This window comes from Bombus vancouverensis, unplaced genomic scaffold (assembly GCF_051014615.1).
Source record: "Bombus vancouverensis nearcticus unplaced genomic scaffold, iyBomVanc1_principal scaffold0062, whole genome shotgun sequence".
In the NCBI taxonomy this organism is placed as follows: Eukaryota; Metazoa; Arthropoda; class Insecta; order Hymenoptera; family Apidae; genus Bombus; species Bombus vancouverensis.
The window spans coordinates 68,560-82,844 of NW_027468953.1; the positions used below are offsets into that span (position 1 = coordinate 68,560).

The window sequence follows — 14,285 nt, forward strand, 5'->3', positions numbered from 1 at the left end:
GAAGTGTCGTGAAACAGCTCGGCCCATGAAGTATCGTGAGACACCTCGTCCCAGGAGGTGTCGTTGTACAGCTCGCCGATTTCACAAAGGCACGTGAAATCCGTGTGTGGTTGCACAATGAAGACGTGAAGGAGGTCTTCGGTGGATTGGGGGACAGGGCTCCCCCCGCTGACCCATTCGTATCGCATTCTCTTAGTGATGATCCCCGGTGATGGGTGTGTCTAGCGCACGGGACCATCGGATTTGTTGGTGCCGATGTTATTTAGGAGAGTGAGGGAATAGGCTTCGTTTCTAAGTGGTTAAGCGAAGGGTCTTAACCGCCCTCGAGAGAAAGTGGTTAGTGGGAGGACAGTTGCAGCGTACGTGCGAAAAACCAACTTTCCTTAGTTAAGCCGTGGTAGACAATAGTCTCGAGAAATTCCTCGGAAACAGATGTTTGTTTGAAGGACCTTAGCAGGCAAGTGACTCAGGTTTATGACGGATGCTTAAGGCTATTGAGGGTACGCCGTACGGAAGAGCGGACATCTGGTGTCCGTCTGGCCCGCGGTGTGTGACCTGGGCCAGGCAGAGAGTCTCCCGGCGTAACAATTGCGAACTAACTACCTTTAAATATTATAAATATTCAATGGTATATATAAATCCAACTATCTTAAAGTTTCATATTTTTATCTTGCATGAAATTCTTATAAAACAGGAAAATTAATTTTTCTCTGTCTCTCTCCCTCTCTTTGATATAAACGCCGCAGTTAAAAAATAAATATGTATGACCTCATGTATATTCATATGTATTTAAGCATCTTTCTTCGTAACTTTGAATGGTTTTCAATTTCATTTAAATTGTTGCATGGCAACGTGATTTCTGTTGCAAAATTCATATACTTGTAGAAACGTCAGTCGTAAATCAAGCATAACAACAGTTTTACAGTATGTTGTAGAGATTACTTTGTTATTTAAACTTAGAGATCTTCCTGCTTACAGTAATTACAAAAAGTAACTGTACACCATCGTATTTAGAACAGCATTTATAATATATACCAATTAATTAAGACTAAGTCTTAAGATAAGACTGATTAAAATATTAGCTTTCGTATCATTTGTAATACTTTCATACATGCTTATAAATAATTAATGCTATCAAAATGAAACGTAAAAACTGATTTAAAAAAAAGGAAGAGAGACGCTTCATTGGGAAATAAGGATACATACGTACAAGTACTTTTTGTAGCCACTGTGTGGCTTTCAAACTCAATTCCAGGGCAAAAAAGAAATTATTGAAAAACGGTTACCTAATATGTACATCATAGTGAAGCAATTATCAAAGGCGAATCCAACGAAAAAACGACACAAAGTGAACTGCCAGAAGCTACCCGTGAACGCAGTAGCCACCCCAGCGAGAAATCCCATTAAATTAGCTTCTTAGTGTTCGATGATTATCATAGTCGAGGAAAGGTATTTACAAGATATTAACATCCGCATCTAATCACATCTCGTAGCATCGCGACTTATCACGCGTATCGCCTAACCTTTACATGAATATTGAACGAACGAACACTTCGAACGCATTACGCAAGTGTACGTTACGTTTTTCATTCGCCGGTAAAAGCTTTCAAAAACGAGTTAATGAGCGAATGATACGTGGCATGCGCGAAAGAAACGAATGCTTGCCCATAGAATAGCTGAAAATGATTCGAAAAGTATACTAGCAAAATAACAATAGATTCAGATGATAACTGACCACTCGACCAGGATTAGTCACAGCCTTTTAACAATTCTATCGATTTTTTGCTACTATTATACTTATTTACTCCAAAGCTAAGATCCTACCTAGGCTAAACTAAACGTTAACTATGACTCACAGTTGGAAAATGCACTTATCTTATACGTAATCATTTATCAATTACTGAGTTCGTTAAGTTCTATTTTTGTTTGCTGAAAGGAAAAAATCTTCCATTAATTAATCATCGCTATATCGTTGTTTGCTATTGTCTTTCGTCTGATCGACAATCATTTACCCATTCCATCGTTGTAGAACTCTTCATTTCTGGTTCCTATAATCTGGTATTTAATATCATCGAATTTATTTTGAAGCACGTGCACGTGCCAAAAAATTAGGTCACGGAAGTTTTATGCATTTCTGTGAAATCTGAAAGGGCAAAATTGCAAAGTACACGTGTGACACGTGGAAATATATAAAACATCGGAAAGTAGCACGCTTTGTAACGTTTAATCGAGGTAAAACAATTTTTTATCCAGCTTCTAGTTTTTTCTTTCGTTTCCTTTATATTCTGAAAAATATGCGTAAAAATCCGCAGGCTACGTATTATGACGTAAACGGAATGGAACGAATCAATAATAGAATAAATTAAATAATATTAATATTAAAATATTAAATAATATTAATATTAATATAAAAATTATAATAATAATCGATAATAAAAGAAATTAAGGACAATGGAACACATATTCGATTTATACTAAATATCCGCGGCTGTCCTGATATTTATACGCCAGTCGCGTACATACGTTCAAGTTATAATTTCTAATACCATTAGAAAGTTAGGAGAATTTTAATCGAGAACGAGCTCTATACCCTTTGAACGTAATTTGTTCGTCACTTAATCGCTGCACGCGGTAAACACTAACGAGCAGCTCTTAAACAAAAGTATTTGTACGTTATGGTCAACAACGGGGTGACTAGTTATTAGCGCGTTCTCCTGTTTCATTGAAATTTTAATTGCATCAACGTAGTACGTTCTATGGTCGACGTCTTAACATAATTGTACGGATCGAATGTCTTTACGTAAAACTGTCCCGTGCATGTTGACGATTCGCGGCCAATCAACGATATCAGGCCGAATGTTACGTGCTCAACGCTATTTTTTCGCGTTCACGCTCTTATTGTTTGCGCGAAGGTTCAACGCGTTCGCGCGGCGTACGCGATAATACGCGCTCCGGGAATTTTATCCAAGGAGCATTGTGCGAGCGCAACACGTTGCGACACCACATCCTTTGCCTCTCTCGAAACGTCTTAATAACGAATTATGGTGCAATCGAACCATGCGCGTATAGCAAAAAGCAATCGTTTCTAGCCGTTCACTTTGAACACCGCGAAGGTTAATTTGGCAACTACATATATATCCATGTATTGTGTTTCTAACGATTGCCAAATGCTATTTTCATGCATATAGTGATGCTATCCTTTTGTTACGAAGGATTAGCATCAGAGAAATTTTCGGCTTATTACGCATATTGAAAATGTAACTTAAGATTCATCTTTTTTTTCAGCAAATATGCAGAGATACGCACAGGTGCGTTTGAGTATTAGAGCACCTACTGGTTACATTTATTGGAACGCTCTAGCGGATTTTACGCTGTAAAACATACGACGTGAATGAAAGTTCGGATTTATAATAAAATAAGCAGAAGATACAATCGGAAAAAGGATCTCAGCAAGACGATAGTATTAGGACAGCGTTAGGAAACGGTAGGCCAAGAAAAGCCGGTCGAAAGATGATTCGTAGAACTAAAGGAAAGTGTTGAGATATTGATCCGTTTCATAGCGCCGATGCGAGCGAAAAGCGAACTAAAAATTGCGCGTTTAAGCACTAAAATGTCTATATACTATCACGAAACTACGAAATATTACTAATCTTCTATTTACAAGGAAGCTCGTAAGTCTCGTGACCAATTTACACGAAAAAAGATCGAGTTAGGGACACGATAACGCGTTAATGAAACTTCTAATCTCTAAATCTCTAGAGAGAAATCCTTAAAAGCTGTAGATCCTTATTAAACAATTTACCGATTACGACGATAAGTCCCCTGATGCTCGTAACCAATTTTACACAGAAAACGGATCACCAAAGTTGCAAGACTTTCGAGTTGGAGGGAATGACGCGTTAACGAGAGCGTCGCGACGTATAATGTTTACAACGTTTGCGTGGAAATTAACACGATCAGGAATAAGCTGGATCGTTGTCACCGTTTACGATCGTGTTTCCGAGATGAAACAGCTACTATTATGCAATCGATCGTTTCGAACTAGTAAACGGCGTAGCGAAATAAAACTCGGTGTAAGTCTTAACATACGTTCACTAGCAGGAACGTGTTTTATTGAAACTTTTACGACTCGCTACCGGCTGCTCCAGCCGTTGCATTATTTGAATAACATCGAAGATTGTTGACCTAGCAACCGAACGAAGGTGCGATCCAATTGGATGTGGATGTAATTACACCTTGAAATACCTTTCGTCATCGAGCATTTCCAATTCCCCACCGAGTGTCCTCCATTTTTGCGCTTAGTCTTTACGCTCGATATCGTCGCGATTTGCAAGCACTCGCTAGCAACAGAACGTGCGATCGTCGTCGCGCGTCGCCGTTTCGACAGAATTAACGTCGTTGGAATCTCACAACGATTGAGAAACCGCATATTTACTTCGCGCGAAAACCACGATGAACGAGTTATGTCTCGTTCGGGCTAATTTCTTTGAAGTAGTCAATGTGTCGATTTTTAATTTATGCTTCAAATATGTAATATCGGAAAATAAGGATAGAAATTTTTTTCCGATTACTTACAATTTATTAATATTAAATTGAATATACAAATATAAATTGGACAGAGAACGATATTTATTTAACGGAAACTAAATGCAATACTCGTATCTATATCAAATAACTTTACAGTTATTTGATCACTCTTGTCACAACGAATCTAACACACACACTCTCTCTCTCTAACAACTCTATCAATTCTCACGACTCTACTCTTCGACGACTCAATTAGCTCTGATCTTCGCCAATACACTCCTGCTCGGTCGTGCTCGCTCTTGCTCTCGTCCTCTCACACACACACACACGCACACTTTTCGGCTCACATACTCTGGCCTCTCGATTGCCACTCCTTGAAATGTGGAACCGTACTTCTGTTTTGACGCTGCTTATCTTTTCTCGCGTCACTGTTACTAGGCGCTCTTGGATGTAAACAAACCACGAAAGACGACGTACACGGTGTATTCTAATTTCAGCCGATCTCCAATCAAAGCTATTCTACGATATTACAAATATTAAGAATCGAAGATCCAGTGTGGAGAATTTGAAGGGTTGACTCTGAGATTTGAGAGTAATTTCAGAGAATAGAAGCTTAATTCCTGCGATTACTTCCTTCACATACTTCCCCTTTTCGGATCTTGACACTACGCAAGTCTCTTTCGGTCGTGCCGTACACCTCGCTGCAATATGTCCAAATCCGCTGCACTCGGAACACCTAACACCTTCTCCCCCCTCCGGACACTTAACACTTAGATGATCCTCACTACCGCAAATGAAGCATCTTCTTTTCTTCATTGCATCTACAGATTGACTGGGCTTCCCGTTCTTCTGGGTTTTAGTCGACTTCACAATCGACTTTGCTCTGCGACTCTTCTGCTCTTCGTACATTACTAACCTCTTCCTCAACTCTTTGATTGACGTAGCGCCGTACAATACAGCCTTATTGTTCTCGTCGTCTATTATTCCATCCACGATGTATTCCACCTTTGCTTCCTCCTCTATGTCCACATGGCTGGCTATTTCGAGCATGCGGTACATGTAAGCCAAACATGCTTCATCACTCTCCTTTTTTGTTTCTTCAAGTTTCTGATGTACTTGCCTACTGTTGACTTTCCTCGAAAATTCTTTCACTAGCCCCCTCTTCAACTCATGCCAAGTCCTAGCATGACACTCGAAGCTCGCAAATATTTTCGCTGATCCCTTCAGCAGCTTCCTGGCGTAGACTGCCTTCTGCCCATCCGACCACATGCACGTATCAGCGACTTCCTCGAACGACTCGAACCATCGTTCGACATTTTCACCTTTGTCGCCACTAAACGACTCTAATGCATCTCCGACGTCTCTAAAACTCAGTGTCGAACCAACACATGCCCTTCGACAATATTCATCACGGTCCTGATACACCCTTCGCGTATCTCTCTTGTATCCTCTTGCGTTTTTCTTGTCATCTTCATCCTCACTTTCGTCGTCGCTTTCTTCTTCCGACGATATGTCGTTACCATCCATGGCCGCTTGTAGCCGTGCGCGTAATTCTACTTTTCTTCCCGTCGTTTTTAAACCCAAACTAGTGAGGCGCTCCTTCAACTCCTTCGTATTCATTTTCTCAACATCTTCATCTTCGTTACAATCACGCTCAGCTCTCTGTACGTTTCCTAAATCTCGTTGACCGGTTAGCTCTTCACCGCCCGTCGATCCCTTAGGATACGATTGTCCAGCCTTACACGCCCGATTCAGCCTTGCAATTAGCACTGACCTCGCACCCGATATAGGGAGGTTCATTCGCGCGAGCTTACTCCTCAGCTCCTCCAGCGTCGAACCCTCTTCACCCGACAATCGTTCGTCCCCAACGTTTGCCATTTTTCACACTACACAAACTTAAACAGTCAACGATATCGTCTTTTACCGCACCGCGTACCGGTAAATTCACAACTAACTCGAATAGCTCTGTTAAACCGTTTCGTTTTCTGTCTTGTCCAATCCCGGACGAGCCCCCAAAAATATGTAATATCGTGATATAATGTATTTACAAGGAGTGGACAATAGAGATGTTAATCAGACAATGTACAGAAAACAGCGCAACTAAATAACTAGATAGCGACTCGACTTTTACCAAAACGCAATCAACACTCTCTCGGCAACGCCACTCGCAAACTCTGTCTCCGCTCAACTCGCACTCGGCTCCTCGACTCACACTCTGTTTCTCGACTCACACTCTGGCCGTTGTCGCATTCTATTGCCTTTTTCCTAGGCCCACCGCACACGTGTTTTGCAGACGCTCGTAGCCAGGGTCACGTAGGTCTTTTCCACGAAACTATGCACTTGAAAAAACCGATGACACATTGATGGGCCCGACGGCGCCTCGGCTCTCGCGACATTGTTCATAGTTCGCCCGATATTTCTTAGGCCTTTCGTCCACGATACTACATATATATATACTGGTGTACTGGTCATCTTTTTTCCACACGTTTTTAGCTTTTTAGCTGTTTGTGTATGGGCGCCTAATCAGCCAATCAGAAATAGCCGGTATTCTATGAATCCTTCTCTTCAATGCTCGAAGAGCTGGATATTTATCCAAAGCTGATGCCCCAAACATATACTCGAAATTTTCAAGGGCCGCTGCAAACACGAAGTCCGCCCATGTCGTCTGAAAAAAGGTTTGTATACATTTATTTTGTACCTCCTCTATTAAACAATTTTTTTAATTTACCTTGAAAAATGTGAAAAATCGAACTCTTAACTAAAGATCACTAGCTTTTTAGGAAGAATTTGGATTTTTATTTTATTGTCAGAATTTAATGGATAATTTTAGAAACTTCAACCTTTGGAGGTATTTGTTAATTAAAAATGACAAAACTGGTATTATGTAAAAAAGAGTAATGTGTATCCTGAATCAATGTCGAATGGAAATTAGACAGTTCTATAAAAATAATCCTTCTCACGATTCCACAACTTCATAGCTTAATTAAATACAATTCTTCGGCGATATAATTACAAATACATTTACAGGAATTGTGTAATATGATAAATATCTCGTTAAAGAAATTGAAATCGTAAATTCCGCGGATAACCAGCGTTTATCATATAGAGACAGGGATTTGCAAAGAATAAAAGTTGTAGAACGTTGAAAGGCGTTGAGAGAAACGTGATGTTATCCCGTTATTCGTTAACGCAACGCAGTTAAAAAAAATCCCGTAGGAAGATTACGATAATAGATAACCTGAGTCGAGTGTTTGTCGGGGGATCTAAAAGATTCTTTCGAGTTGAGCGTCTGAGATTGCAGAGAAGAAAATTTGGAAGCCATCGAATTCGTGATGTCGATAGAAATCTTCAGTTGGAATCGTTGTATCATAACGTAGTCTGCTTATTGTCGATAAGACTTTACTAAACTAAAAGTGACTACTAAAAGTTTCTATCCTCTAAATTCTATCTACGATTCTATAATCTAAAAACTGACTTTTGCAAACAAACTGTAACATTCGCTTAACGGAAAGACATACGTATATTGTTTGTACTCGTCTTTTCACAATGAATTCTTGAACGTCTGTCTCTGTGGTGAGACAAATGCAAAGTCATCTCATCAGTTACTCACCTTGCTTCAAATCTCCAAGAGTATCGACGAGCACGTCGCATATCATCGCATCCCATTCGTTCCTTCCCATTAAATCGTACTTCTTCGCCAAGTATCGCGCCACAGCGTTACTCTGCGCTACCGGTTTCCCGTCTATCTCCAGCACAGGCAGCATTTTATAAGGCATTGCTAAGAATAAACATGGCTCATATGAACACTGTGTAGAGGGAAACGATCGATAGGAAATCACAACACAGCTTCCGAGGCCGTTGCGTTCTTGTGAATAGATGAATCGAAATCATTTCGGTTTTAATCAACATGGCCTAGTAAAGAAATACAGAAATGTCTTCTTTCTCCTTTTTTTCTTTTCTTACGATTACGATGGACAGGGTATCGCGTGTTTTTGACTGTTGGGAAGAACCTAAAGTTTTTAAAATCAAGGATAAAAGATCGAGTATAAAATTTGTAATTCTCACGGAAAGGAACGAATCTGTCTGATGCGGTGTACTGAATGTACGAGGAACGATCAGTATCGTTTTGCGGGAAGACCTTATGCAATGATAGTGGACTTACAACTGCGAATAAAAAATTCACGTCGCATAATACCAGACACGGAAAAAATATTAGAAAATGTACACGGTTCTTGTAATGAAAATTGAAATGCAAGGAATATAAATCGAATGTCTCTTGCGAACGTAATTTTGTGTTTTACACCGACAGGATTGATTTACAGACTTACGTTGATTTTTGGTTTCTCTATCTGCAAGCGACATATAAGATTATATCGAAGACTATGCTGCGTAAAACTTTTATTATACTATTTACGATAGAAATGTCGCAACGGAAGATCGAATTTTATATCTGCTTTGTTCTTTCGACTTTTTAGCTATGTTCTTGTTCATTTCCGAACTGATTTCAATTTTTTATCCTTTTCTTCCGACAAGTCCTAAAAAGTTTTTAAATTAACGAGAAACGTAGAAGTATTTTTGTATTCCTATTTTAAGTCACCTATTTATGGTTTTCTCAAAATATTCGAAATGCTTCGATTCATTGAAAACAATAAAGATTGCAACACAAAAATTCGAGAATCGTAAGTGAATTAAGTTGGTATTCGATAAACACGATATTACGGAAGCAAAACTTAATGAAAAGTTCGACTTTATTCCGTATGAAATTTTACTTTAAGTAAGTTTAGCCTGCACGTGAAACGAAAGTTTTATATACAGAAAAGTTTGAGTAAATGGTAGATACCTGAGAGTTGAACAATGATAGTAAAAATCGATTCTTCACGCTTACAATCCTTTTATTCAGGCCAGAGTTCTTCGGGGATCCTCTCGTCGGTATACTCGATGCCAGTATATGCAAATATGTACCGTATATGTTCGGCACGACCACCGGCATTGAAGTAGATTAGTTTGTAGGTAGGTTCGTCGCTCATTTTCCTTGCTCTGTCAACTTATCGAGAAAAATGATACAATTAACTCGTGTAATTAACAGACTGTGTGCGTGTTTGTGTGTATAGAGAACAATTTATTTATAGATGGAATAATTCGTATAATACGCAAAATAAATCATTTAGAAGGCTGGAGTATGTGTTTTTGAAACAATTAATTATGTCGAAAAATATTTCAAACGAGATATAATTATGAAAAAAATAATAATTAAATGTATGTAAATGTAATAATTGAATGTAATTAGTTGTGAAAAAAATAATAATAAAAAATAAATAAATGTAAAAAAAGAATTAAATGTAATCAGTTTCTTTTTACGCACGCGATATTATTGGCGATATATGAAGGTCAACTTTATTTTTTTAAATAGATATATTTATACGTATATTTATAGATATAAATACATATATTATATAGATATAATAGTATATATAATATATATAATAATATATATGTCGAGTCTGAATCTCCGAGTCCGAGCTCGAGGCGCCCTCCCGGGGAGGGCTCGCGGGAGGTAGCGGTTCTGCGTTGAAGTTCTTCATCGTCCGGTCGCGCGTGGGGTACCTTTATTGTCGATAGTGACACTAGTGACGAGGGCCTCAGGCTTGATAACGAATCCGCGGCCAACGGGAGGACTATCATATAAAAAGCAACAGGATACACGAAATAATATAATTCTGACTAGGACAACATAAACGCAAGAAGTGTTGATATTGAAAAAAATATTTAATTTTGTATATAAATATTTTCATATTTAAAAAAGTTTCCGGAAGCAGGAAGATTTACAAACAAATAATATCATAAACCGAATGTTTCATGATCCTTTTCTAATTAGAGTGTGTGACAGCATGTGAGAACGTTTCTTAAAAATATGACTTATTGCAATTACTTAATCGCAATTATAAACGATTAAGACCTTCTCACAACGAGGCAATCTATCCAAAGTATAAAACTCGTTATACTTGATGAGAAAACAAATCTCTACTTAGGTTTCATTTCGTTTCATCGCGTTCATAAAAAGTGAATTTGTATGAACACATCGTGCAATTTAGTAATTAGGACCGTTGATCTCGCTGCAACATAGATGGATAGAAAAAAGCCATTTAAAATGATACAACGTCGGGAAGACAATTATGAAAATTATAAATGGAACACAAGATAAAATTGTTTAAGATTAATTCTTCTTTTTTTTTTTTTAATCGCGAGTGTTTGCAAACGAAGTTTCAATCTGTTTACAATGATAGCAATGAGAGGAGGATGTCTATGAAAGTTATAAATGCGATATTGAATAACATTTCTGCGAGTGGGTTTGTTTTTCGTTACAAATGTTTTTTAAACGAATCTGCAATCTGTTGGAAACAACGGAACAGTAACGGGACGACTGATAGGGAAATAAAAAAGATCGCGTTTTATTTGAACAGACAAATCTTTGAAATCTATTCGAAAGTCTATTTGAAATGGTACGAGCTCGAAAAGAACGGTGAATACTATAGAAGAAGGATTAATTAAAATTCTTATTAATCTGTACGCTTTGTATATTAAATACCTTGATCGATGCCAAGATAACAAATTATTATACAAAACAGTGAAGTATCCACGTCTGACATTAATATTGAGTATTACCATTACTGTAATTTAATTTTTAACCGATCCTGAAAATTCCTTAGAACGTAAAAAGTATAAAATGTTACTGTGCATTTCAAGATTAAATGCACTGTAATTTAGAAACAGTTATGAAGCGGAAACAAATAATTTATTCAGAATAAGAATTCTACGTAATCATGTTAAAAAAAAATAACGTACTTATAACGCGTTTAAACTCCAAATATGTAAAGACAATAAGGGAAAAAAATTAAACGAAGAATCGTATTTTTTGTAAATTCACACAAGATTTTATCCAAAAAAAAATTGGCCTGTACCGATATTTTTATTTGTCGTTACAAGTTACGAGGGTATTAAAAAATTGGCCACGAATGGACCAGAGATAAGAATTTATCAGACTTGCTCTCGTAAATTTCAAGACGTTGCATCGGATATTCTTGAAAATCTTTGGACAATGGCCTCGATATTTCGCAGCTTCTATCCTCGAAGCGGAAGAACTCGGCGTTAAAAGCGACAGAACTGGAGAAACCCGGTGACCGCGAACCTTTCACGCTCTCGACAGATTTCTCATCCCTCGTAATCCTCCCGGTGTCACCCAATTTCCACCCTCGTATTGCGATTTGTTGCTTCCAACGAGGCGACACCTTGTCTTGTGATTTCCTTTTTCGTCGCGTGAAACACGACCGAACACTTGTTCAAACACACAGTTCATATTTATCTAACTCGACAAAACGCCGTGTCATTGAAACAATCGCATTCTTTGGCTTTTATGTAAATTCCAATAAATTATGATAATGTTCGTGGAGACATTATTGCTACCTATTTTATCTGTCGTGATTCAAATTGATTTGTGGCTACGTATGTATATATATATATATTTGTATTTTCTTTTGTTCTTTCTTTTTAATTTATGTGATCTGAGAATTACATTTCTAAGAGTTCGGTGAAATTCGATGCTTTATTTTTATCAGTAGAATCTTCCTTGTCATTGTCAGAGCGCAGACGTTTACGCGTTTACGGAAAGTTTAAGGATACAAAAATACAGAAAAATGTAGAAAATATGCAAGAATATGTAAAATATCGAAAGTACAGTACTTCTAATAATACTTAGTAGCATGCTTACAAACAAATTTCTTTTGTATTTCTTGAAATTGCGTAAAGATTCGCGGTAATTATCGGATTTTTGTCCTCTTTTACCTGCTTTTTTTATTCGCAACTTATACGAGATATGAATTAATATTCAACGACGTGCGCTCTGTGCCACGAAATGAATTATCTCGCGTTAAGACTGCGGCAATTCTTACGTTTGATATTTCATTTAACGAACAGCCGCGCGTTCCTGAGTTTAAAAACCGCCACTCTGAACTTACGCTGAGAATAATATCAGGAAAAGCGAACGAGAGATGATTAGAAAGAAAATGCGAGGAGCAGTGAGGGGGATATTACTAGACTGCGCTTTTTTGTGCAAGTATAGCAGGATGTTTGGGAGTGTAAAATTTTAACGAATGCGTATAATATGAAAAAATATATGAAATATCCAAGGTATAGTTTTATTAAACTTACTTTTTATAATGCTTCGTAGGTAAAACAATTTTCTATCCAGATTCCACTTTCTCAATTATATTTTCAAAAATGCTCGATAAGGAGTACAATTTTCTACCCAGGTTGTACATTTCTAATTATATCTTCCAAAATTCTTGATAGGTGAAACAATATTCCACCGACGATTTACTTTTTTAATTGTATCCCCAAAAATATGGACCTGCTTAACGTTTAGATATTATTATTTTTTTCGTTGTTACTTGATACGGCTAGCAATTAAATAGTGAGAATAAGAAGAATTGGAAGTGCCATTTTCGAAAAAGAATTTTGGTTTTAAATTGGAAATTAAATTTGGTTTGGACATATATGACACAATTTGTATGGACAATGAAGAGTACGAATCTACGAATTTCGAGGTAAAAGTATTGATATATGTATCGATATTTCTGGTCATTACAATATCTCTAATCAATACAAAGTTCTAACTGAATGTTAGAATGTTAAACGTTAAAACGTTTAAAACGTTAAAATGTGTATCGAATCGTTGTAATTCCAAAGATGTCAATTGATGTAATGTAATAATAAAGTATAAAGTATAATAAAGTATAAAGTATAATTTCGTCTGTGGTATAATCTTTCTATTCCATTTTGTTACGTCGCACCACGAGCAATATGGCAACCAGATGTCACCGGATACTCGCAGCGTATCCTCCATAGTTTCAAGTACCTTCCATAAATCTCATAGATTTCCTAGAAAAGATCCTTCAAACCAAACAAACGTCTGTTTCTGAAGAATTTCTAAAGACTATTGTCTACCCCGACTGGACAAGGGAAAGTTAGTTTTTCTCACGTATGCTGCAACTTTCCTCCCACTAACCACTTTCTCTCGAGGGCGGTTAAGACCCTTCGTTAATCAATTAACAACGAAGCCACTTCCTTCACTCTCCTAACTAAAATCGTCACCAACAAATCCGATGGTCCCGTGCGCTAGACACACCCATCCTTAGCTTTCCTCCGAGACAGCATCGTCTCCCAAGACAGTTCTGATTTCACATCCTTCGAACGGTCAATATCCTTCCACCGGGTAGGACACACCCACAGATCAGTCACTCATTCATCTCGTACATATTCTCAACGCGAGAATTGATTGTAATTTCAACAAATAAATAAAAAAAAAAAATCTCGTACATACGCACCAGCGTAACTGCCTTATAAGTTGTTGGAATAAACGGTGAAATATAACTTACTATACTGTGTCATATTCATTTAACCACCTCTTATCTTAACCGAAACAGGGGAACGACTACTTCGCGGCGCCGATTCACCGAATCATAGCGAGAATTTACGCCTCTCGCTACTGCGACTGCGTCTCTCCGCGAACGGTCGTAACACATTGATCGACAGAAGTACTAAACTCTAATAACATAAATTTATATATTTTCTATTTCCCAGCCACCAGTTTTATAGATTTTTCTATCTTCTGTACTACTTTTATCCCTTTTATTTTTTCTTACATGAGATTATTGTAAATTTAATATCATTTGTTCGCAATATTTGTTATTTATCTTTCCTTG

At 37.6% G+C, this 14,285-nt stretch overlaps 1 protein-coding gene across 8 annotated transcripts; it reads right to left on the reverse strand.

Annotated features, from left to right (window-relative positions):
* Nucleotides 1-4,556: 4,556 nt before the first annotated feature.
* Nucleotides 4,557-14,285, reverse strand: LOC117162076 (uncharacterized). 8 transcript variants are annotated; one of them, XM_076627381.1, is made up of 5 exons: nt 13,439-14,285; nt 12,733-12,931; nt 9,368-10,640; nt 8,138-8,305; nt 4,557-7,192 (listed from the first exon to the last, which is right to left on the reverse strand). In XM_076627381.1, the coding sequence occupies exon 5, from the start codon at nt 6,403-6,405 to the stop codon at nt 5,047-5,049; it is 1,359 nt and encodes a 452-aa protein (XP_076483496.1). In that variant the 5' UTR covers nt 6,406-7,192; nt 8,138-8,305; nt 9,368-10,640; nt 12,733-12,931; nt 13,439-14,285; the 3' UTR covers nt 4,557-5,046. The 8 variants fall into 8 exon arrangements, with proteins under 8 accessions (XP_076483496.1, XP_076483497.1, XP_076483498.1 ...); XM_076627382.1 differs by having other exon boundaries at nt 12,733-12,934; XM_076627383.1 differs by having other exon boundaries at nt 13,908-14,284.